Source organism: Saimiri boliviensis, chromosome 1 (assembly GCF_048565385.1).
Source record: "Saimiri boliviensis isolate mSaiBol1 chromosome 1, mSaiBol1.pri, whole genome shotgun sequence".
NCBI classification, from domain to species: domain Eukaryota; kingdom Metazoa; phylum Chordata; class Mammalia; order Primates; family Cebidae; genus Saimiri; species Saimiri boliviensis.
Window position 1 is genome coordinate 97,997,816 of NC_133449.1, and position 23,528 is coordinate 98,021,343.

General features: G+C 52.5%; 1 protein-coding gene across 2 annotated transcripts in view; it reads left to right on the top strand.

Annotated features, from left to right (window-relative positions):
- The first annotated feature begins 757 nt into the window (after nucleotides 1-757).
- Nucleotides 758-23,528, top strand: part of NECAB2 (N-terminal EF-hand calcium binding protein 2) — a 33,358-nt gene continuing 10,587 nt past the window's right edge. Inside the window, exons 1-6 of one of the 2 annotated variants that reach the window (XM_074400671.1) lie at nucleotides 758-1,010; nucleotides 4,326-4,350; nucleotides 9,377-9,485; nucleotides 12,025-12,050; nucleotides 12,196-12,293; nucleotides 21,901-22,037. In XM_074400671.1, the coding sequence (XP_074256772.1) occupies nucleotides 804-1,010; nucleotides 4,326-4,350; nucleotides 9,377-9,485; nucleotides 12,025-12,050; nucleotides 12,196-12,293; nucleotides 21,901-22,037 (602 nt within the window). In that variant the 5' untranslated portion in view covers nucleotides 758-803. The remainder of the gene's footprint in view (nucleotides 1,011-4,325; nucleotides 4,351-9,376; nucleotides 9,486-12,024; nucleotides 12,051-12,195; nucleotides 12,294-21,900; nucleotides 22,038-23,528) is intronic. The other variant, XM_039463846.2, reaches the window with a different exon arrangement.

A 23,528-nucleotide genomic window follows, 5' to 3' on the forward strand; every position in this document is an offset into this window, starting at 1 on the left:
TGGGCAAGTGGATGGATGGAGGATGGGTGGGATGGGAGGGAGGAAGGGAGGATAAATGGGTCGGTGGGTGGGTGGAAGAATGGATGGGAGGGTGGGTAGGTGGGTGCATGGACGGACAGACGGGAGGCGGAGGATAGATGGATGGATTGGAGGGAAGGTGGGAGGGTGGGTGGCTGCATAGATGGATGGGTGGATGGAGTGTGAAGGAAAGATGTTCTGGGGTGAAGACTGGTCCTGGGAGTTGTGTAATGAAGGGGGCGGCCTGAGGGGGCATGCGCCCCCCTGGAGGTAAGGGTGGGCGCCCGCGGGTGTGACGGAGCCGCGGTGCGTGGGCGCCGCTCCCCAGGGCTGGAGCCGGCAGAGGGCGCTCTGGGCTCGCTGGACACTCGCGCTCAGGCCCCTGCAGAGCGCCGCGAGTGGGAGGGAGGGACTTTAGAAGCGGGGGCAGCAGGAGACTTTTGGGGACCAGATCCCAGGGGAGCCGCCCCGCCCCCAAGCCCCAACTTCCCCGAGCCTCCGGCAGCCCCTTCTGTGGCCGCGCCCCGCGCCCCACGCCCCACGTCCCAGCGAGGAGTCCCCAGGCCCGGCGCCCGTCCGGCGGGGGTGGGGGTGGCGGGGAGCGGGCACGTGGCTCAGGGTCCGGCCGGCCCGCCCCCCCGGCGCCGGCCAGTCCCCGCGGTGTCCGCGGCCGCGCGGGCATTGGGAAGGAGGGCGGGGCCGCGCGGGGAGGGGGTCGTGCGGGGGCGGGCCGCGGCCAGGCGGGGGTCGGCGGGCTTCCGGGCGGCGGCGGCGGGCGCGGCGCGATGTGCGAGCGGGCGGCGCGCCTGTGCAGGGCCGGCGCGCACAGGCTGCTCCGGGAGCCGCCGCCGCAGGGCCGAGCGCTGGGCGGGCTGCTGCGCTGGGTGGGCGCCAGGATGGGCGAGCCCCGGGCGCCGCTGGCCCCCGCGGACCCCGCGGACCCAGGCCCCGGCCCCGCCTCGCCGCGCGGGGGCACCGCCGTCATCCTGGACGTGAGTACGCGCCGGCCGGGACCCCCGCCGTGGCCTCTGCCGGGATCCGGAGCCCCCTCCGCCCCTCGGGCGGACCCCGACGCCGCCCTAGCTCGCCTCCGTAGGGACCCGCGAGGCCTCCCTACCGGGGCAGGAGACCCCCGGCCTCTCCCCGCCCCTCCGCGTCCCAGAGCGGGAGCCCCCAGCCTCGCCACGTCCGGGGCCGGTCTCCAGCCCAGTCCTCTCCCTGACCCGAGAGACCCCCTCCTCCGCTCCTCCACCCGGGCTCCTTGGGGTCCCTGCCCGCCCACAGTGGGGATCCGTGAGCCCCCGGACCCGGCCATCGTCCCCCGAGTTTTGTCCCAGCCAAACCCCCACCCTTTACCCTGCGGGACACGAGCCCCTCGCCGTCGCCAGCCCCCTCCTCCTCTCCATCTCGGATCCTGTCCGGAGGGATACTTAGTTCTGAGGCCCCCAACAACCCCTGCCTCTCTTCGCTCTAGACCTTGAGGCTTCCCCCTCACCTTACGCCCAAAGACCCGTTGCCCCAGCCTCTGCCACTTTAAAAGTGACGCCCCCTCCCCACCTTCTGTCTCCTTTCCATACTGTCAGTGCCATCGCCCGTCAGCCCTGAGCCGGGGCTCCTCTGGCCTTCCCCACCCCGCCCCCTTCCATTCCAAGCCCCCTCCTGTCCTCTGTTCCCTTCCCCACACCCCCTACCCTAGCGAGAGCTGAGTCCTCTTCATTTGCCGCTCACCCCTCACCCCTTCTAACTCCCCTGGGACCCAAACCACCTTACCTCTGGGAAGCCCATGTCACCCTCCCCCTCGCCCCACCTGGGAGGGAGGAATCTTCAGGGAGTGGGCTGGGAGGAAGACTTCTCCCGGCAGAGAGCGCTGGGAGGAGGTGGAGGAGGCGTCTGGGGGTGTGGACTGGGTGTTTCAGCCAGGGTCCTTCCAGGGTGGGGCTGGGGGCTACCTCTGGCTATGTGGTGGGTTTCTGGGAGGGTTGGGAGTGTGTGTGTGAATGTGTACACACATGTGTATCGCAGATCCCTGTGAGAGTGGGGATTCTCTCCCTTCCTCTCTCCTCTTCCCTGCTCCTGGAACCCTCTGTGGGATCTGGACTGGAAGGGCTAGACAGGGCGTGGGGAGCTCTAGAGTGCCACACTCACAGGCACACACGCACTCACACGCTCGATTAGGCACGCACACTCGCACTCAAACACAGCCAGACACCTGTGCAGCCACGCCCTGTGCCAGGACCCCAGCAGAGCTCCCACTGAAAGTCCTAGGCTGAGCCCTGCCACCCCAGGCTGCCCTTCAGGGAAGCCTTGCCCTGTGAGGGTGGGGGCTCTGAGCCTCCATCTCCTCGGGACGTGCCACTTGGAATGATGAGTGGGGGCAGGGCGGGGGAGGTGCTCGTGTAGACTCCTGCAGCTGGCTGACGTTACCAGGTGTTAGCCCTGCCTTGTCACTCATGTGTTCAGGGTTCCTGCCCAGAGTTGGCACCTGCCTGGTTCCTGGCCTCAGGGGGGATCTGGGATACCTAGATAGGGACCCCAGCTTTGAGGAACCTTGCCCAGTCAGGAACAGGGCTTCGGGGTGCCCAGGCTGGAGCTTTGAGGAGGGCCTGGGGGTCTGAGATTTAGCCAGGAGAGGTAATGTTTGAGAGGTACTCCAGAGCTCTGCTTCCTTCTCACACCACCCAGGCACCTGGAAATGGCCAAGGGTGCCCCTGTCTCATTGCTTCGAGGGATGGAGGGCGGGGGCTCCTGTCCTTTTCCCCAAGGCAAGGACCGAGGGTGGAAAGGTCAGTGAGTATTACCTCCTCCTCCTCTGTAGCTGACCTGGCCCCAGCAGCCCTCCCTGGTGTCTAGGGAAGTGTGCACATGTTGGTCCCCGTCCCTGGGTCTCAGCACCCTCCTTGCTAAAACAAGCCGGTAAGAGTGGGGTGGGGGCCACTGCAGACCCTGGGATCCTTCCGAGGCTTTAAAGTGCTGGTTACAGGGCCGGGCGCGGTGGCTCAAGCCTGTAATCCCAGCACTTTGGGAGGCCGAGGTGGGTGGATCACGAGGTCAAGAGATCGAGACCATCCTGGTCAACATGGTGAAACCTCGTCTCTACTAAAAATACAAAAAATTAGCTGGGCATGGTGGCACGTGCCTGTAATCCCAGCTACTCAGGAGGCTGAGGCAGGAGGAGAATCGCCTGAACCCAGGAGGCGGAGGTTGCGGTGAGCCGAGATCACGCCATTGCACTCCAGCCTGGGTAACAAGAGCGAAACTCCGTCTCAAAAAAAAAAAAAAAAAAAAAAAGTGCTGGTTACAGTGAAGGGTCTGAGTGCACTACAGCACAGAGTAGGTGGGACACCTCGTATTGCAAACAAGCTCCTGCAAGACCTGGAACTGCTCCTGTGAATAGCAAGGTCTTGGCGCACAGGTGTCAGTGCTGAGTGTGCCTGGGAAGCTTAAAAAACACTGAAATCAGAGCCGGCCTCACAGCAGCTGATTCAAGCCCCCTGGGGTGTGGCCTTGGCTGAGGAGGTTTGGAAAGCACTCCAGGCGATGGTGTTGGAAGGGGCGGAAAGTTGCTTTGGAGCCTCAGCCTGGCAAGCGGCACCCGCCAGCCTGACCTTGAGGGAAGGGAGCACCTCTGTCCCAGGGATTCGGATGTCACTGGAAAGGCACGAAGACGAGGCACCTGGTCTCTAGGTTCAGGCCAGCGTTGGGGCTGCCCCCAGCTATCCCTGACTAATGCAGCCAGAACCTCGTGAAGGCTGCTTTTCTGAGCTCTTAGCATCCTGTTTTCTCCTCCCGCACCCCCAAATTAACCCAGTCCTGCCCGTGGCTGTCGTTGTCACCAGGCCTTGCAAACACCTCCGTTGGACTTAGCCCAACCTCCCTGGAAACACACCGGGGGTTCTGGAAGGACTTCGGTGGTAAAAGCTGTGGCGCTCCCTGGGACGCTAATTCAGAGTGTGATTGTGTGCGGCTGAGCGTTTCGCGGTAGGTGAGGCCACGTGGACTGATGACTGGGGACGTCCACCTGCAGGGATGGCCGTGGGCCTGCGTGTGTCTGTCAGTGTGGCCAGGGGCAGGCTGGTGGTGCTGGCGGCCGCTTCCACGTAGGCGAGGGGAGGGCCTCTGCCTGTAACATGCCTCCATTGTTCCCCCTGGATCCCAGCCCAGGGAATGGGAGAGGGAAGGGGAGCTCGGCTTCGCTGGGCCCTAAGCTACTCCTGGGAGAAGAGAAGGATCCCAGTATCCAGGCAGAAGCCTCGGGAAGGGCTTGCCTCTCCCTGGCCCAGGGCTAACTTGACCTCTCTCTTCTGCAGATTTTCCGCCGCGCCGACAAAAATGGTGAGTTTCTTTTCAGGCTGCCAGCCGCCCCGCTCCTGTCCTCGTGCTTCATGGGGAAGGGACCTGGGATAGGACACACGAGCTACCTTGAGCCTAAAGGTTTGGAGTGCAGGGCTCTAAATTTAGAAGGCCAAATCCTTCAGCTGCTCTGTGCCTCGGTCTTCCTATCTGTAAAATGGGAATCCTAGTAGGGCCTATTTAGTAGGGATCCCTCCACCTCGAGGGCTCAGTGAGTCATGTCTGTGATGCCGAGAACGATGGCTGGGGAAGGTAAGTGCTGGGTGTACGTTAGGGCTTTTTGTAGATGGGCTGGACCAGAGGAGCCCAGGCTGGGGCCCAGAAAGCCCCCAGCCTCACGCTAGGCTCTTTACAAGCCTTGATGCACTTCTTCCTTGTAGCAGCCTGAGCAGTCAGTGCTCTTACCTCTGTTGACACCATAGTGGCCCAGAGAGGTTAAGCAGTTTGCCCCAGGGTTGCCCAGCTGCATGAAAGAAGAGGAGGCTCTTCTGCACACCTGGGCCCTTTTCCCGGTGTCTCTTAGCTTCCCCAAAAGCGGAGCAGCTCCTCATGGTGACCACAGAATTCGTGGCACTCAGCTTCTGCTGACGCCTGGGATGGGCTCCACCTGGAGAAGGTGCTTGAGAATAAGTACGTTTAGGAAGGCCCAGCTGAGCCTCAGCTAAGAAAAAGCGCCACACCTTCTTGTAGCTACCATCGTCACTGTTACAGGCACAGCGCAGCTTGCTGTGGACTTCAACCAAGACGCATTCTCTCTCTGGGCCTCGGTTTTCCTGTGGCTAACGTGGCACAGTAAAACTTGCCCTGCCTACTTCCCTGGGTTTTGGGGAAAAGCCAGGGAGGAGGTGTGGGTGACAAATGTTTTTAAAGCATTTTAAAAACAAGTGTTTTTCAAGTACTAAGCCTGTTCAGGGGAAGAGCAGCCAACAGAGCCCCTGTGACCTGCCCCCGGGCCCTTGGTCCCCAACACCTCTGGCCCCGGTTCCTCTCCTGTACAAGCTGGAGTTGAGGATGGCAGCTCTGGCCTGGGTCCCCAGCCCCCCGCCTCATGCCTGGGTGTTCCTGTTGATGTCTCCTACCGAGGGCGGTGGCAGGGTGGAGTTGGAGGCCGGAGTTGGATGGGGGTGGGTGGGCAGGGGCACAGGTCTGGGCTGGAATCAGTTACGAGGAGTCTCCCACCTTGCCCTTTCGCGTCCCTGGGGGTGATGGTGACTGATCCCAGGCCTCTGGGGATGAAGGCCCATCAGTAGTGATTCTATACAGAGCAGAGGAGGAGGGAGTGAACTGGCTCTGGAAGAACGGCCTGAAAAGCCTTGCAGATGAGCCAGGGGAAGTCAGGAGGCTGTCCCCTGAGACGGAGTGTCTGGCACCCTCAGCGTCATTGCCTGTGTGCTGGCCTGGCTCCTCCAGCAGGTTGAGAGGCAGGGATTTGGGTTTCTCGCTTGCCCTGGGCCTGATACCCAGCACACTGTAGGGCCTCGGTAAATGTCTGTAGACTTGGTGGACGTGTGTGTTGGTGAGAGCGTGGCTGTTGATTGGTTTCTTGGTGACGCAGCAGCGTGTGGCTGTTGGCAGTGCATGTGTCCGGTGTGGGTCTCCGTGCCTGCTGCAGAGCACGTGTGGGCCTCTAGCCATGGCTGTACAGGCCAAGTGTGGGTACAGCTTGTGTGCGTGCGTGGCTTCCTGAGTGTGCAGTCCACAGAAGCCGTTGCAGCGTATACACATGGGTAGGAAGTACCTGGCCACCTGTTGGGCACAGGTGGGGTTCTGTCCTTGCTGCGGGCTCCTCCCATGAGAGGCCATCTGTCCACCCCCGAGCACAGCTGTGGGACCCTCAGTTTCATTCCTGCAGCCACCACAAAGGCCAAGCCTGTTCCTCCTCCTCCTCCTTGGGTCCTCCATCTTCTCAGCCACCAATATGTGGCCGTGGGGGGCTGTCACCGGGGTAAATGTGGGTGTGAGATGTGCTTCCAGCAAGAGCATCCCAGGTCCTGGAGCCTGACTGCCTGGGATCAAGTCCTGGCTCAGTGGTATACCGGCTCTGACCTCAGGCAAGTCACCAAACTCTCCGGCCTCAGTTTCCCTATTTGTAAATGGGAATGATAATGACAGCACCCACCTCAGAGGGCTGTCTGAGGACAGAGTTGCACTCCTGGCTTGGCTGGTTGAAGATGCCAATCGGTTCCAGCTGCTCTGCATCAGATGGCTGGGAAATGGGAGTCTGCAGGCCTGGCTTGTCCGGAGGGGTTAGATTCCCAGTGCTTGGCAGGGAGTCAGGTCTGGTGGAGGCTGCAGCAATCACTGAACATGTATTGTGCACCAGGACTTGAATGCGCTTTCTCCTTTAATCTTCACTGTGATCCTACTGAGACAAGAATCAACCCCCACCCTCTTTCCAGATGACAAAAACAAGGCTTGGAGATGGCACTTAACCTTCCTCACGTGGTCGGGGGCAGTGATGCAGGCCGGTTCTGATTCAGTTCAGCGGCTTAAAAGCCTTGTGTAGGAGTGGGTGGGACTTGGTGTGGGTCTAGATAGGGGAGTGGTGTGTGTGGAATAGAATGGCTGGGGAAGGAGAAATGAGCGTAGGGGTGAGATTAGGTGTCAACGGGATGCTGGGGCAGGGAAGGGAACAGGTGTGCAGGGGTGTGGGTGCAGGGATGGGAATAGGTGTGCAGGGACAGGAACAGGTGTGCAGGGGTGGGGGTGCAGGGACGGGAACAGGAGTGCAGGGGTGGGTGCAGGGACAGGAACAGGTGTGCAGGGGTGTGGGTACAGGGACGGGAACAGTTGTGCAGGAGTGTGGGTGCAGGGATGGGAACAGGTGTGCAGGGTGTGAGTGCAGGGATGGGAACAGGTGTGCGGGGTGTGGGTGCAGGTTTGAGAACAGATGTGCAGGGATGGAAACCGGTGTGCAGGAGTGTGGGTGCAGGTATGGGAACAGGAGTGCAGGGGTGTGGGGGTGTGGGTGCAGGTTTGAGAACAGGTGTGCAGGGGTGTGGGTACAGGTTTGGGAACAGGTGTGTAGGGGTGTGGGTGCAGGGATGGGAACAGGAGTGCAGGGGTGTGGGTGCAGGGATGGGAACAGGTGTGCAGAGGGTGCAAGTGTGGAGGCTGATAGACACACAAGCACACATGGGACTGCTTAACGCTGATGCTAGCCCTGCCTCAGGTGTGCACAGGAAGCACTGATGGATGTCTCAGGGGAGTGAGAGATGGGGTGCAATCTCAAAGGAGCCCCCGGGCTGGCCTTAGGCCTTAGAGATTGTGGGAGCAAAGGCTCAGGGCTGGCATGTCACGGTGGCTCCTGTGACAGGCTTGTTTTGCTGAGATGGACACCAGGCACCCAGTCCCATGGGAAGATTAACATGAGGGGCCTGACTGGCATCAAGGGACAGAAACCCAGAGGGCGGCAGAGGGCTGAGTGCCACACAGCACTTCCCTCCAGGGATATGGGCTCTGACAGGCTTTTGGCATTTGAAAGGTCATGGCCACAGAGACTGAGTTCTTGCTAATTAGCAAAGACACCTGCAAACGGCCCGCTTGGGGTCTCAGGCAGAGGTGCTGGCCTGTTTGGTCTAATTGGCCTGGGGAACTGGTAAGGCATGTTTTTCCCTCATGAGGCCGGTGGTCAGGCATTCAGGGTAAATGTCAGCCGAAGGCTTTGTGAGGGGCACTTAGCTGGCCTCTGCCTGCTCTCCCAAGTGCCTGTGCAGGTGCCCGGGGAGATGAGGCAGCCAGAGGGAGGCTGGACTTGGGGCTCACAAAGTCCCCCTGTGGTGCCCATGCTGATCGCTCCTCACCCAAAGTGGGGGTGCCTACCCAAAGCCGGCTGCTTAGGTGGCGATCTCGCCACAAGATCCTGTCTCTGGGTTGGGTTGAGAGCCTGGACTTGGGAGCCAGATGGCTTGGGTTCAAGCTTCAGCCGTAGGACCTAGGCAAGTACCCTAATGGCTCTGTGCCTCAGTTTACCCCTCTCTAAAATGGAAGTGATAGTCCTATTTGTGTCATGAGTGTTAGGAAGACTAAGGAGTGAGCACATGGAAGGAACGCTACATGTGTGACTCCGCACTGTGACTCCTGGGTTTTATCTTCAGTCTTGCAGAAGACACTTGGAAGATGACCTCTGTCACAGGATACAGAGAGCCGTAGCTTTGATTTCACATACCGAGGTTGAGTTTGTAGACTTTTCGTGGTTAGGTTGTGGGTCTTTGGTTTGTGCGTGTGTGGTTGGTTTGGGGCTTTCTTTGGTTTTGCCTTTGAAAGTAAGAAGTTCTTTCTTCCCGGTGACCTTGAAATCCAAGCTGGGATGTTAGGGGCATCTTGGGGTATTGGCCCTAGCCCCCCATGAACACGTGTTCGTATTTTCTACCAGACTCTGATACTTTATGCTTTATGAGGTCAAAGAGAAAAAGGGTGGCATGAAACCATGGCAACATCTGAGGACCTCCCTCTCCTGAGCTGAAGCTCTTAGCCTGTGTTGAGCTAGGGATGTGGGGAGACCACTTGGCATTTGGAAGCTATGGAGTGGCGGCTCATCCAGCTGCCGGGTTTGGAGCCACTTCTTACTGATGATGTGTCATTGGCAGATTGCTCACACTGTGCCGTCTTAAACACAGTGTTTTACACGCCTCCAGATACTCTGTATTCATTGAATGCATGGAAAATGCAGAGTGCATTGTGAGCCCAAGGAAACCAGGTATTGCATTATTGTTGGTTTGAGGACTGGCTGTGAAAAGGCCTTGGTCTAAGAAGGAGCTGGATGAGGCAGTGATTCTCTGTGTACTGGAGTTCACTGTTTAATGTGGGAATTAGCTGGATGTGTAGCGATTATCTAAACTGGAATTTGTCTTTTAGTTTGGGAATTACCTGGGAGGGCAAGGATTATCTGAGCTGGAGTTGCTCTTTCATTCTGGGCATTGCCTGGACTTGGGAGCCGTGTGTGCACGAGCCTCACCAGCCTTATTTCTGCAGACACCAGCTGCTTTCCCTGCTTCCTTCCTTGCAGATGATGGGAAGCTGTCCTTGGAGGAATTCCAGCTCTTCTTTGCAGATGGCGTCCTCAATGAGAAAGAACTCGAGGATCTCTTTCACACGATTGATTCTGACAACACCAAGTGAGCCTCAGTCCTGGTTGGCAGAGCAGGGGCATGTGTGGGTCACGGAGGAGGCATCTTTTCATCTAGTCTCCATCCACAGTCCCCGGCAAAGGGCAGGAGAACTGAAAATTCCCAGATGTGCTAATCCAAAAGTCAGCTCTTCACTGCCAGGGGTGACTAGGGCTTGTGCAGATTCATATCACATTGGCTACTGTCACAAGTGGGTCTCTTCTGAATGCACATGGCTAACTAGGGAGAGACTCCCAGCTTTGCACAGTAGACACGGGATTATGAAAACAGGGAGTTGGCAGTAACTTCATCCTTCTGCCAGCTTTAGCCAGCAGCCAGTTCTGACCCCAGCCCCAATGCCTATGCGTCCTCCTAGTCCCAACATTAACTGTGAGGTTGAAACCCACCCTAATACCATCTCCTGTGTTAAAACAAACTGGAACCAAGTACAAATCCTAACAACACGGCATCTACCATCGTAGCTTATTAAACCTTTCCTCCAGCCCAGTCATAATCCTAACCTGCGACTCAGAATCAGCCAAAAACTCTAGCTCCAACCCATGTCTAAGTCACGTGTGAAATGCACGTTCGACTCAGACTTACCCTTGATCCTTACCAACCTCAGCTCCAACCTTGCCCTTTTCTTGGGATCCCCCAGACAGGATGAGGTCTGAGCTCTCTTCTCACCCCAGTCTTCAGGAAAGTCAGAGCCCCACCCTGTCTCCTTTCTCAGACCTTCTTGGGTGGTGAGGACCAGAGTGTCTGGAAGGCTGCTTTGGGCACATTTGGTAAGTTGAGGTTCTCTGAGACTGGCTAGAGATGGTCTGGACAAGTAGCTCCCACCAAACCAGTGTGCAGGGGACAGAGTACAACGATGGCTTGGACCAGCGGTTGGGGCTGAAAGTGTCCTAGGGAGCACCAGCTGGGGACCAAGATGGGGTGAGTGGAGCAGGCACCGGCCTCTGGGAAAGGCCACTTTAAAGAAAGGACTTCAGTTTGCAGACCGCAGAATGGAGTGCTCTCCCTGGGGCCAGATGGAGATTTCTGAGCTGTTACTGCAGCTTCCTGGGGTGCTTTGAAGGGCCAGGCAGGTGCTCATTGATTTAGGCCTTTTCTTTCAGGGTCTTTTGTGTAAGGGCTAGCAGGGTAGAGGAGTGGGCGGAGGTGGAGGGGAAGGAGGTGCTCGTTAGAGTGCGTGTGGGTGGATGTGGGTGCAGGGAGGACTCGCCATCATGGAAGGTCAGAGCTCTAAAGACTTTCAGGATGGGCCGGCCACGGTGGCTCAAGCCTGTAATCCCAGCACTTTGGGAGGCCAAGGTGGGTGATCACGAGGTCAAGAGATCGAGACCATCCTGGTCAACATGGTGAAACCCCGTCTCTACTAAAAATACAAAAAATTAGCTGGGCATGGTGGCGCGTGCCTGTAATCCCAGCTACTCAGGAGGCTGAGGCAGGAGAATTGCCTGAACCCAGGAGGCGGAGGTTGCGGTGAGCCGAGATCACGCCATTGCACTCCAGCCTGGGTAACAGCAAAACTCCGTCTCAAAAAAAAAAAAAAGAGAGACTTGCAGGATGAATCTCCTCAACATTCCCTAAGATGCGAGCCCCGAACATCAGCTCCTTAGGTTGCTAAATAGATTTTGTGCCCAAAACAATGTACAAACAATGGGAAAGATTTGTGAAGCACTGAAGCAAAGTGACAGAGTCGCTTTCTGCAGGACTTGGCAGAACTCTCAATATGAGCTGGAAGTCGCAAGCACCTCCCAGCAGAGCACGCAAAGCCTGTGAGCACAGATCGACCGGGCCACGCAAGCCTTCTGTGCAGACGCACCTTGCTGAGTGCGGGCGCCACTGAGCGTGATGAGGGACCTCGGCCCAGGAAGGGCCAACCGTATGCTGGGTCCCGTGCTTATCCAGACCACCCCTAGCCAGTCCCAGAAGGCCCCCACTTAGCAAATCTCCCAAGCTACAGAAGCCCCCTGGTTTCCAGCACTGCATCCCAATCTTGTGGCTGGTGCATGCTCCTTCACTGCTGTGGGGGATAGATCCCAGCCCTCTCCCCCAAGAAAGGACAGGACCCTTCCCTAGGCTGCTGGAATGGGTGTGTGGGACCCAGGGGCTGGGACCAGAACAGGAAAGGCTCTGCCATAACCCCAAGGACTCCAGGACCCAGCAGGCAGGGTCTCTCAGGGCGTGGGGCAATGTGGCAGTGAGAGCTTTGACAGCCCATCACAGTAATGGGACCTCACCCTCCCTTCCTTTACCCCTTTCCTGGCCCCTGGCTTGGCCCTACCCTTGGCATCATTTATTCATGATGGGGTCAGTGGACTCAGAAAACAGAAGGGTGGGTGGTGTGGGGGGTAAGACAGACATGAGCCCTCTCGGCCTTCAGGGGCAGGGGTGTCACCTGCCTTCTGTGCCCTCATCTGTAAGGTGGGGCTTGTGGGGCCAGCACACAGGCTGCAAAGAGTGGGCAGGGTGTGTGTTTCGCAGGCTGTGCGGGGCCAGGCCTGCTGACCCCTCCTCCTGTCTCTGTCTCTCTCTGCAGCCACGTGGACACCAAGGAGCTATGTGGTAGGTGCCTGGCTATGCCAGGACCAGGATGGGGGTGCCGGGATGGGGCTGGGGAGAAGGGCCTGAGGTGGGGGAGGCTGGGGGTAGTGCAGGTGGGAGGGGCAGGATTTCCTATGACCCCTGACCTTTGCTTTCCCTTCCCCAGATTATTTCGTGGACCACATGGGTGACTATGAGGACGTCCTGGCCTCCCTGGAGACCTTGAATCACTCTGTCCTGAAGGCCATGGGCTACACCAAGAAGGTTAGCGGGTGCAGGTGACCCCGGGGGTCCAGGGCCCCAGGGCACCAGTGCTGCTTCTGTTCTCACAGGTGCCCACAGGTGCCTGGATTTTTGAAGAAGGGGACCAAGGAGGCCTGTGTCAGGGGTGGGCTTTGCCCAGGGCTCCTGCAAGCAGCTGAGATACACTGTCAAGGGAGTGGAATGGCTTGGTGCAATGGCTCTGATTGGGAGCAGGAGGCATTTTCCTAGAGTCAGGCCTGGTACAGGGCTGGGGTCCTAGAAAGGGTGGCTGCGGTCACCCTATGTCCTAAGGGGTCCCCAGACAGGTGCCATCCGTTCCAGGGCAGGCTTAGGAGACTGGAAGTGGGGTCCGGTGGGGTGTGTGCATCTAAACCTGGCCCTCTATCATGTTTTTGATGCTCAGCACCTGGTTTAACCCTCACAGCAACCCTATGGGTGGTTACCATCACCTCTCCCATCTCACAGCTGCGGAAACAGAGGCTCACAAAGGTGAACTCAACAGAGTCCCAGCCAGGCAGCCATAGCTCCTGGCTGGAATGAGAGGGGAAACTGAGACAGGGACCTGGCAAGAGGCATGTGAGTGTAGCACGAGAGTTCAGGCACACCCAGGAGGCGACTGGAGAGTCTGTCAGCCAGGAGCAGAGGGCAGCCTTTGGGCACAGCGATCCAGGCCCATGGGGAGGGACACATAGGTGCCCCAGGCTGCAGCCACCAGCACCCTGAGCTGGGGAGCCCAGAAAAGCCCAGCCCCATCTGCTAGTTGAGGCTGGGGAGTTTAGCTGATAAAGCCAGCTAGACCTGGCTGAAGGATTTCCTTTTCTGAGCCTCAGTTTCTCCATCTGTGAAATTGGAGACACTGCCTTACGAATTCTGAAGTGCTTCAGAGATTGAGCAAAGGCCTCTGAGCTATTGAGCACAGAGCAAAGGCACCAGCTGGTTGTATCAATAGGCTCCTGTGCTTATGCTCAGCCAGAAGTTAAAACCCTTTCATGTGGTTTTCCTATGCTTCTCAGTTACTGCTCACCATGTATTGGAGAGTTCCTGTCTTGCCATGTATCTAAAAATAGCTGGGCCTCTTTCTGAGCCTCCATGATTCCACACTTCCATCTCTGTCTTACTGTCATGCTGTTTTGAGCCTTGCTGTTTTAGTGTATATTTTAATACCATGTAAAACCTCCCTCCAATTATTAATCTTGTAGAATACTGTTTGATGTCTCAAAGTATCAAGGTGTAGGCAGTAGATTAGAAGGTGGCTTGGAAAGATCTCAGGCTTCCGAGTCACCCAGACAAGGGTGGCAGCCCTAGCTCTGCTCCACACGGGCTGTGTGAGGTCACTACGTGCTCACGGGTGACCCTGGGCAATGGCAGTCACCTCCTTGAGCCTGGGTTTTCTCACCTTAGAAGGGGGTCAGGTCCTAGCCATGCTGTGAGCATTAGTAGTATCCATGGTAACGTCTTGATCTTTGGTCAGACTTTTCAGGAACATAACAGAATTCTCCATCAGCATCTGCTGATACAAGTTAGACTAGTTTTAGAGATTTCGCTCTCGGAAATCATACGTGTACGATGTCGGGGTGGTCTGTGGGTTTCTTGGCAGTCATGATGATGGTAGGTTGTTGCATCTGTAATGGGCATTTCTTTTTTCTTTCTTTCTTTCCTTTTTTTTTGAGATGGAGTCTCACTCTGTCGCCGAGGCTGGAGTGCAGTGGTATCTCAGCTCACTGCAACCTCCACCTCCCAGGTTTAAGCAACTTTCCTGCCTCAGTCTCCCAAGTAGCTGAGACTACAGGCGCTCACCACCACACCCGGCTAATTTTGTATTTTTGGTAGACATGGGGTTTTACCATGTTGGCCAGGCTGGTCTCCAACTCCTGACCTCAGGTGACCTGCCAGCCTCGGCCTCCCAAAGTGCTGGGATGACAGGTGTGATGTGCTTGGCATTTGTTTTACTTGGGTATTTCCTGACTGATTTTCATCTGTAGACGTGCAGCTCATCGGTTGTTGCTTTGAATGCTTTTTTTGTATGTGCTGTTTGCTTTCGTCAAGCCGTAGCATTCATTGCGAAAGATCGCCGCCGTCTCTGCATTCTAACACGCGCCCCACTCAGTTCCCCGTCTCTCCTGAAACATCGTGGTGGGGCCCGGCCAGGCGTGCTTGTTGCGCTCCTGATTTTTGAGTGCGTCCCTAGTACTTCTCTGCTGATTATCGTATTAATACCAGCTCTTATTTTAGAATCCTCGTCAGCATGTTGGAGAAATATTTTTGCGTTCCTTTTGTTCCGTTTTGTCTTAGGAGGGTGGCAGCGAATTTTTTCAGATGCCTTTTGGGTATTTTTAAATGATGATAGGATTTTTTTCCCCCCTAAGCTATTGATGGGGTGGATGCTATTTTTAGATTTTCTTGTATCGAACAATGCGTAGCTCCCTGTGATCAACCCTAATTGGTACATTATTTTTTTTATCACATTAGTGAGTCCTTGTCACGAGCCAAGCATTTTGTCTCATCTCCGTTGGGAATGGAGATCGGGTGAGAGCTTGGGAATGATTCCGTGAGGTGGTTTTGCATGTTTTCTACGTATGAATCAGCTTCTCTAACACAGAATCATTTTTGTACATTTTGTCCAAGATAGAATTTATCCGTGACTCTTGGGTCTAGGTGTTAAACAGGGCAGGGGATTATTTTCATAGTTATTTTAAGGTCGGCCCTAGTGTTAGTCAACTTTTTCACTTGAGTCCATTGTATATTTTTAAACTGCCCTAGCCATGGTCAGTTTTACCATCAGTCATACATGGAATGTTCTAGTGATTATTCTTTAAAATCTAACACATTGACACAAGGAGGCAGTTACTGCAGATTAAGGTCGATAAAACACTGGCTGCTGGGCACCGGGGCTCATGCATGTAATTCTAGCACTTTGGGAGGTTGAAGTGGGAGGATCAGTTGAGCCCAGAAGTTCAAGACCAGCCTGGGCGACATAGTGGGACCCTGTTTTCACCAAACAGTAACAACAAAATTAGCCAAGCATGTGACTGTAGTTTCCACCTACTTGGGAGGCTGAGATGGGAGGATCTCTGGAGCCTAGGAAATCTAGGCTGCAGTGAGGCTCATGGTGCCACCGCACCTCCGCCTGGGTGACAAGAGAAACCCTGTCTCTCAAAAAAACAAAGATGAAAAGATAAAATTTGCTGCTACAACTCAGATCTTAAGTTTCTCCTGTGTTTCTGCATTTTAAAGCCTTCTATTTGACAGTTTTGCCTTTCTTAATTGGCTGTTTCTAATAACAAGCTCCTGGCACATTTATTTAAATTTCATGACATGTTTTTCTCATTTATTTATAGTTCCTATCATTATTATTTCCTCCCTCTTAAAACCTTAGGCTTGTTGTTTTTGCTATTCTTTTTCATATGTGAAATGGAATGCTTTTTTTTTTATATAGTGTTGGAAATTTTACTTTTAATGGGAACTGGGCATGGTGGTTCACACCTGTTATCTCAGCACTTTGGGAGGCTGAGGCAGGTGGATCACCGGAGGCCAGGAGGTGGAGACCAGTCTGGCCAATGTGGTGAAACCCCGTCTCTACTAAAAATACAAAAATTAGCCGGGCATGGTGTCAGGCGCCTGTACTCCCAGCTACTTGGGAGGCTGAGGCAGGAGAATCGCTTGAACCTGAGAGGCATAAGTTGCCGTGGGCCGAGATCACACCGCTGCACTCCAGCCTCAGCAACAGGAATGAATTTCCATCTCAAAAAAAAAAAAAAAATTACCTTTGATGTTCCCATAGCAATCATAGATGTTAATGTGTAGTATTTTCACCCTCTCTATTCTTTGAGCAGCCTTGTTATGTTTTCATTTATTTTTCAGTTAATTGTATTAAGATAAAACTGAATAACCAGAAAGATTTCTACTCTATTTGTGTAATGTATTGAGATTTTTGCATTAATTTGTGTTTGTTTTTGTAACTGTCTCATGAATGCTTGAGAAGATGTGGACTGTGCTTGCAGATTCAAATTACCAGATTTGAAAATAGCTATCCTTGCTTTGTTATGAAGTATGTGCTGCTAAGAGACAATTTTTTTAAAGGTAAAATTGTGTCTCTTCTGTAAGTATTAAAATATACACCTCATTGGCTGGGTGCAGTGGCTCATGGCTATAATCCTAGTACTTTTGGAGGCCAAGGTAGGTGGATCACCTGAGGTCAAGAGTTTGAGGCCAGCCTGGCTAACATGGTAAAACCCTGTTTCTACTAAAAATACAAAAAAATTAGCCAGGCATGGTGGCATGCACCTGTAATCCTTGCTACTTGGGAGGCTGAGACAAGAGAATCGCTTGAAACGGGAAGGTGGAGGTTGTAGTGAGCCGAGATCCTGCCATTGCACCCCAGCTAGGGCAATAAGAGCAAAACTCTGTCTCAAAAATAGTGATAAAATAAAATGTGCACATCAAAGATTTTCTTTAACTCAGTATGAGAATCAGTAAGATGTTGGAAGTGGCTCAAAGGACAATGCAGGGAACATGTGTACTAATATATAGGTAAACAGTGATTCTGAAATCAATTGGCGAATAAGCATAACTAGTCACTATGCCATGGCAACAGCCATTTGCCCTGTGGAGAGTGCCAGAGAAAATTCCTGTGCATTTCTGTGGAAGAGAGTTTTTTTTTTTAAGATAGGGTCTTTCTGTGTTGCCCAGGTTGGAGTACAGTGTGACACAGTCATCACTCACTGTAGCCTCAACCTCCCAGACCCAAGCCATCCTCCCACCTCAGCCTCCCAAGTAGCTGGGACCACTGGTGGAGGTCACCACTTCTCTTTTTTTATTTATTTATTTTATTTTTACAGAGACAGGGTATCCCTGTGTTGCCTAGACTGGTCTCAAACTCTTAGGCTCAAGCAATCCTCTCCCATCTGGGCCTCTCAAAGTGCTCGAATTACATGCATAAGCCATCATCCCCAGCCAGAGGAGAACTCCCTGAATTATTACAAATGGTCTATATCCACAGAGTTCTAAAAATTCCTCCAGGGAGAGTAGGAAGGGGATGAGAATTGACAAATTACCTGGTAGGTACAGTGTTCAGTATTTGGGTGATGGGTACACTACACTCTCAGTCCCCACCAGGATGTGATATAGCCATGTAACAAACAGGCACATGTACCCTCGGAATGTGAAATAAAAAAATAATAAAAAATAAAACCCAACTTTCTGTCCTCTGCTTCCCTCCTTTAACAAGTTCTCAAATCCATCTTTCAATTAAATCCATGTTGGAAAACAAAACAGAGTAGCTCCAAAATAAGGAAAGACTCAGATAAACTAGAAAAACAAAACCCAGGAGTCGTTCTTGTCCATTTCAAAGACTTTCACTATTCCTTCTAACAATGCCCTTTGTATCTGTGCTTATTATTATCTAATGTATCTGTCCTGTGGGACAGTGGTGAGCTAATCTCTCATACTAAATTGTGTTTTGTCATTGAATCTTTGTGTTTCTAATGGTTTCCTTTCTATATTTTTAGCCATGTTGCTTGATGCATATAGACTTCTGTTACAGTATTTTCATTATCTAAATGGTATGTAGTTGATATGCAAAATTTAGGAATTAGAGCTAAGCATAGAGAAAAATCGAATCACTTCTAATTCCCACTATCCCTAACTACTGGTAACATTTTTGTTTATTACTTGTAGCCAATTTCTCTTTCTTCTTTTTTTTTTTAAATAGCTTTTTTTTTTTTTTTTTTTTTTTTTTTGAATAGTCTCACTCTGTCGCCAGGCTGGAGTATGGTGGTGTGATCTCAGCTCATGCACCCTCCACCTCCTGGATTCAAGGGATTCCCTTGCCTCCGCTTCCCGAGTAGTTGGGATTACAGGCGTGGGCTACCACACCCAGCTAATTTTTGTATTTTCAGTAGAGACAAGGTTTCACCATGTTGGCCAGGATGGCCTCAATCTCTTGATCTTGTGATCTGCCCGCCTCAGCCTCTCAAAGTGCTGGGATTACAGGCTTGAGCCACCGCGCCTGGCCTCCTTTAATCTTTTTTCCATGTGTATTTCTTAAATTTATAATCTGTGTACACAAATTTATTTCCTGCTCTTTTACCTAATTTTTTAACGTTTTCCCTATGTTATTAAAACTTGAAAATCATCATTTAAAATATTTTAATTTACTTTTCCTCTTTTGTTAGGTCTATGAGATTATTTCTAAGTTTTTGCTATTATGAGTAATATGTACTTTATACTTTGTGGCAAATGTATTTATCCATATTTTGCACTATTTTGGGGAGATAATTTATCAGAATTGAGGAATTACTGGGTTAAAGAATCTGAGCAGTTTATGGCCCTTGACGTATAGCAAAATGGTTTGATCAGTTGGCTGTAGGCATCAAAGTCCCCACAGCTATATCCTCTCCCAGTGTTTGAAGATTTAATAATGGCATGTCCTTGTTACAACTTGAGGGCTTTTATCATTATATTCCTACCTTTCTTGGGTGTACTTTCTCATTTAAATTCTAACCTGATCATGATATTGCAACTTGTCCTGTTCATTCAATCACAGTTGGTTACCAAATCTTCGCACAGGCTTTTTTTTTTTTTTTTTTTTGAGACGGCGTTTCGCTCTTGTTACCCAGGCTGTAGTGCAATGGCACGATCTCGGCTCACCGCAACCTCCGCCTCCTGAGCTCAGGCAATTCTGCCTCAGCCTCCTGAGTAGCTGGGATTACAGGCACGCGCCACCATGCCCAGCTAATTTTTTGTATTTTTAGTAGAGACGGGGCTTCACCATGTTGACCAGGATGGTCTCAATCTCTTGACCTTGCGATCCACCCGCCTCGGCCTCCCACAGTGCTGGGATTACAGATGTCAGCCACCACGCCTGGCGCGGCTTTTTTTTTTTTTTTTTTTAATAAGTCCTTTGTGCTACTTTGGTTTAGCTGTGCCTCTGGTGGACCTTGTCTAATCAGATCTGGGACTGTGTCTTTATATAAGGGAATTTGGGCTGCCTTTTTATTATTGTTTTATTGGATCTAACTGTTGCATTGTATTTTCTCTTTTTTTATGATTTCTTTTCATCTCTGTTACATTTTACCTTTTGGTGATCTGTTGATATCATGGATTATGATTTGGAATGTACAGTTCGTAGTATTCACTCTATTAGTTACTTTAAAAAACTACATCATTAACATTCTTAATTCTACTTTTATACTTAGCTAATAAAAAACACTTTCTCGCCAAGTGCGGTGGTTTATGCCTGTAATCCCAGCACTTTGGGAGGCTGAGGTGGGCGGATCACAAAGTCAAGAGTTCGAGACCAGCCTGGCCAACAGGGTGAAACCCCATCTCTACCAAAAATACAAAAATTAGCTGGGTGTGGTGGTGGGCACCTATAATCCCAGCTACTTGGGAGGCTGAGGCAGGAGAATCGCTTGAACCCAGCAGACAGAGTTTGCAGTGAGCCGAGACTGCGCCATTGTACTCCAGCCTGGGCGACAGAGCAAGACTCCGTCTCTTTATCTTCCCTTTGGGAATAAAAATAATTTTTATGACTTTAGGCTATTTTTTCTATACTTTATTGACTGAATCCAGTACAGTTGAAATTACATCATTAGTTAATTTCAACTATACTGGTTAATGCTTTGATTTCCTAACCTCTGTAACCTTAATGTTTAATTTGAGTGATCATTGTTACTGCTTTTCACAATTTCTCTATATGAAGAACTCTAATTCAAACCCAGATGACTTAGGACAACTTCTTAAGGTTTGTTTGCAGAAAAGGCGCTCATCTAGTAAAGTTTCAGAAATTTGCACATTCCTAGATATCTACCAGTTGCTCTGAGTAGAGTAACTTGTCCACTGGGTGTAAAATTTCTTTGTCTGAGCCTTTTCCTGTGGAGTCCATGGAGCTGGTCTCTTGTCTGAGGCAAGCTCAGTCTCCCCAGCATTGTGTAATATACCCATGTAACAAACAGGCACATGTACCTCCTCTTACCAAATCTGGGATTGTATCTTTACGTGGGGGAATGTAGGTTACTTTTCACTGGTGGTGGAGGAGAAATCAGGAAAACCTTCATTTTTTACTCCCTGAAAAATAACTTGTCTTCCTCGGAAGTCAGCTAACCACTAACATTTATCCCTGACCATGTCTTCGGTTGCTGGTCTGGGTGCTTTTAACACACTTCAACTCATTTTTCTGTTCGATCACGTCTAGCAGCCATTTTCTTTGTGTTTAAATATTTTACCAAGTTATGTCTTCATGTCCATTTTTGGCCATTCATGTGTCTAGAGTCTTTTGTTCACTGGATCTTGTGTGTTTCCAGCTGTCTGCTAGGAAGGGTACTCGGTCATTTATCAGGCTGCTGGAACCTGCCAGGCTGTAAGAACCTGATGTACTTTGGGCTGTGAACTCGTACTCTGTCGGAGTTTGTCCCCAGCAGGCCCTGGTCCGGCCATCGGCACGGGACGTCTGCCTCCGCCACACCTTAGCTGTCTTTCCATGTGCCCCTCCTCCTCCTCCTCCATTTCTGAGTCTCTCAGCCGTGTTTCCCATTGTGCAATTATTGCTAATTAATTCCCAGTCAGAGTGATGGATGGTTTAATTTGCTTTCCTTGAGGGCCCTGTTTTTCCTTGCCTTGCCAGGGACTGGGCAGAATTCCAAGATGCCTGGGGCAGGTGGCTCGGGAAGGCGGGGTCTTGGCAGAGGAGGCCGGGAGAGCAGCTCAGGGCTTGGGAGATCCAGGATTCTCCCAACACAGCATCATTTTCATTGTCTCGTCCTTGAGTGATGTGGATAAGCAGAGCCTTCTCCCTTCTGCTGTGAAGCCTTTTGCAGCCCAGAGCGTCTCCCCTGGATCCAAAAGCCTTGAAAAATGGCCTAGCAGAATCTCGGGACAGAAGTGGAAATTCTCTTCCACATGACAGAGCAAAACTTGGAGAAAACTCTTTTTCGTCTTTTCCCTAGAAACCCCCGATCGTGGCATCTGCAGAGATTCGCTCTCTGATTCCCCCGCAAGGCTTCTGTCTGGCCGCCGCCTCTCGATGACTAAGCCCTGGCCCTTTCCTCTCTTGAGCTGCTGTTGATTCTCTTCTCTCTTCTTCCTTGGTGGCAGCCTGGAGATCCAGGAGCCCTAAGAATCCTCCTCAGAGGAGGAAGGAGGGAGGAAAGGTGGTAGATTCTTGTTTCCTGATGATGATCCTTGGCACAGCAACAACAAAACCACCAGTGACCACTATCATCGCCGCCACCATCACAGTCTCTTTATTGTGGCACCTACTGTTTATTGAGACTTTGCTGTGTGACAGGCCCTGTGCTGAGCACTGGATACACATGATGCCCTTTAATCTTCACTGCAGCCATGTAAGATAGACACTACAGTGATCCCATTATACTCGGGGAGGTCACAGAGCTAGCGAGTGGTGAAACCACGGTTCAGATTTGGTCTCTAAACGTCTAGCCTCTGCGCTGGACACGCTACAGCCTCTGAGGTGCAGGAGGCCGTGGGGTCCTCCCTTCCCATTACAAAGCAAACATGTCAACACCAGCTTTCCCCCCGACTCCTGTGCTAGACCCAACCTCCAGTGTCCCTCCCCTTCCCCTCAGTGCCCCTTCCCTTCCGTCCACAGGTATATGAGGGCGGGAACAATGTGGACCAGTTTGTGACCCGCTTCCTCCTGAAGGAGACGGCCAATCAGATCCAGTCGCTGCTCAGCTCCGTGGAGAGTGCGGTGGAGGCCATCGAGGAACAGACCAGCCAGATCCGGTCAGTCGCTGAGCCCCTGCAGGGGCACGTGGGGGCATGCTGGCACGGGCACCTGCCCACCTGCTGCTTGGTGGGGGTGTCTGTCTACCTAAGAGCTGGGTGACCTTGGGCGAGTTGTGACAAGTCGCGCTGCCTTCAGTGCTCCCTTGTGTGATATGGGCACAATTAAGTACCTAAAACCTCAGCTGCAAGGATTGAATGAGACGGTAACTGCTCAGGAGAATGCGTGGTGTACGTATTTATTAGTACAGTGAAGACTGATTGGTTTCTGCCACATCCACATGCTGCTTACTGTTTATGCAGAACTATTATGTTGTTTGGCCCGTATCTTATTTTATGATTTATTTTCTTTTTTGGGGGGGACAGAGTCTCCCTCTGTCACCCGGGAGTGCAGTGGCATAATCTTGGCTCACTACAACCTCTCCCTCCCTGGTTTCAAGTAATTCTCATGCCTCAGCCTCCTGAGTAGTTGTGATTGCAGGTGTACAGCGCCACACCTGGCTGGTTTTTGTATTTTTAGTAGAGACAGGGTTTTGCCTTGTTGGCCATGCTGGTCTCGAACTCCTGGTCTCACGTGATCCACCTGCCTCAGCCTCCCAAAATGCTAGGATTACAGGCGTGACCCACTGTGCCTGGCCTATTTTATTTTTCAACACAGGATCTCACTGTGTCACCCAGGCTGGAGTGCGGTGGCACCGTTGGGGCTCACTGCAACCTCCAACTCGGGCTCAAGCAGTTCTCCCACCTCAGCCTCCCAGGGAGCTGGGACTACAGGCACGTAGTCCCACCAGACCCAGCTATTGTTGTAAAAGTTTTTGTAGAGATGGCGTTTCGCTATGTTGGCCTGGCTGTTCTCAAACTCCTGGCCATAGCAATTCTGCCGCCTCAGCCTCCCAAAGGGCTAGGATTACAGGCATGAGCCACTGCACCCCAGCCCACTGCTGAAAATGAGAAATCACTGTGGGAAATGGCACATGTTAAAGTAACTGCACACTGAGTATAACGTGCCGCAAGTGAAGTCACTGTAAAAATAAGCACCTGTCATTTCCTGCAGTCCAGCTTGAATCCTGAGGCTTGCTGCTCCTCTGCTAAAATGAGAGACCAAGAAATGGCAGAGAGGTGTTGAAGACAGTAGAAGCAAGTTAGGACTTTGTTGGGAGGACTGAAAGAGACGTGAAAGTGCAGTATGTGGTCTTGTGTTCGCGTGCTTGGAACCATGGGAACGCCTCTGGGGTGGGGTCTCCTCTTAGAGGGTGGATGCTGTGTTAGGGCTGGGACCTGGTGTTTAGAGAGGAGCGGTGTTCTCCTGGCTGAGCAGCCCCAGCCCCCTGGGGACCACAACCATTCCTACCCCCATTTGCTATCCCGAGTTGAGATAAACCCCTCTTTGCCTAGTTCTTCCCAGAACAGCTGATGTGCTTGGCACAGAGAATAAAAAGAGAAAATGCAAACGGATGTGGGCACAGCCAGGTGTCGGCACCCAAGCTCAAT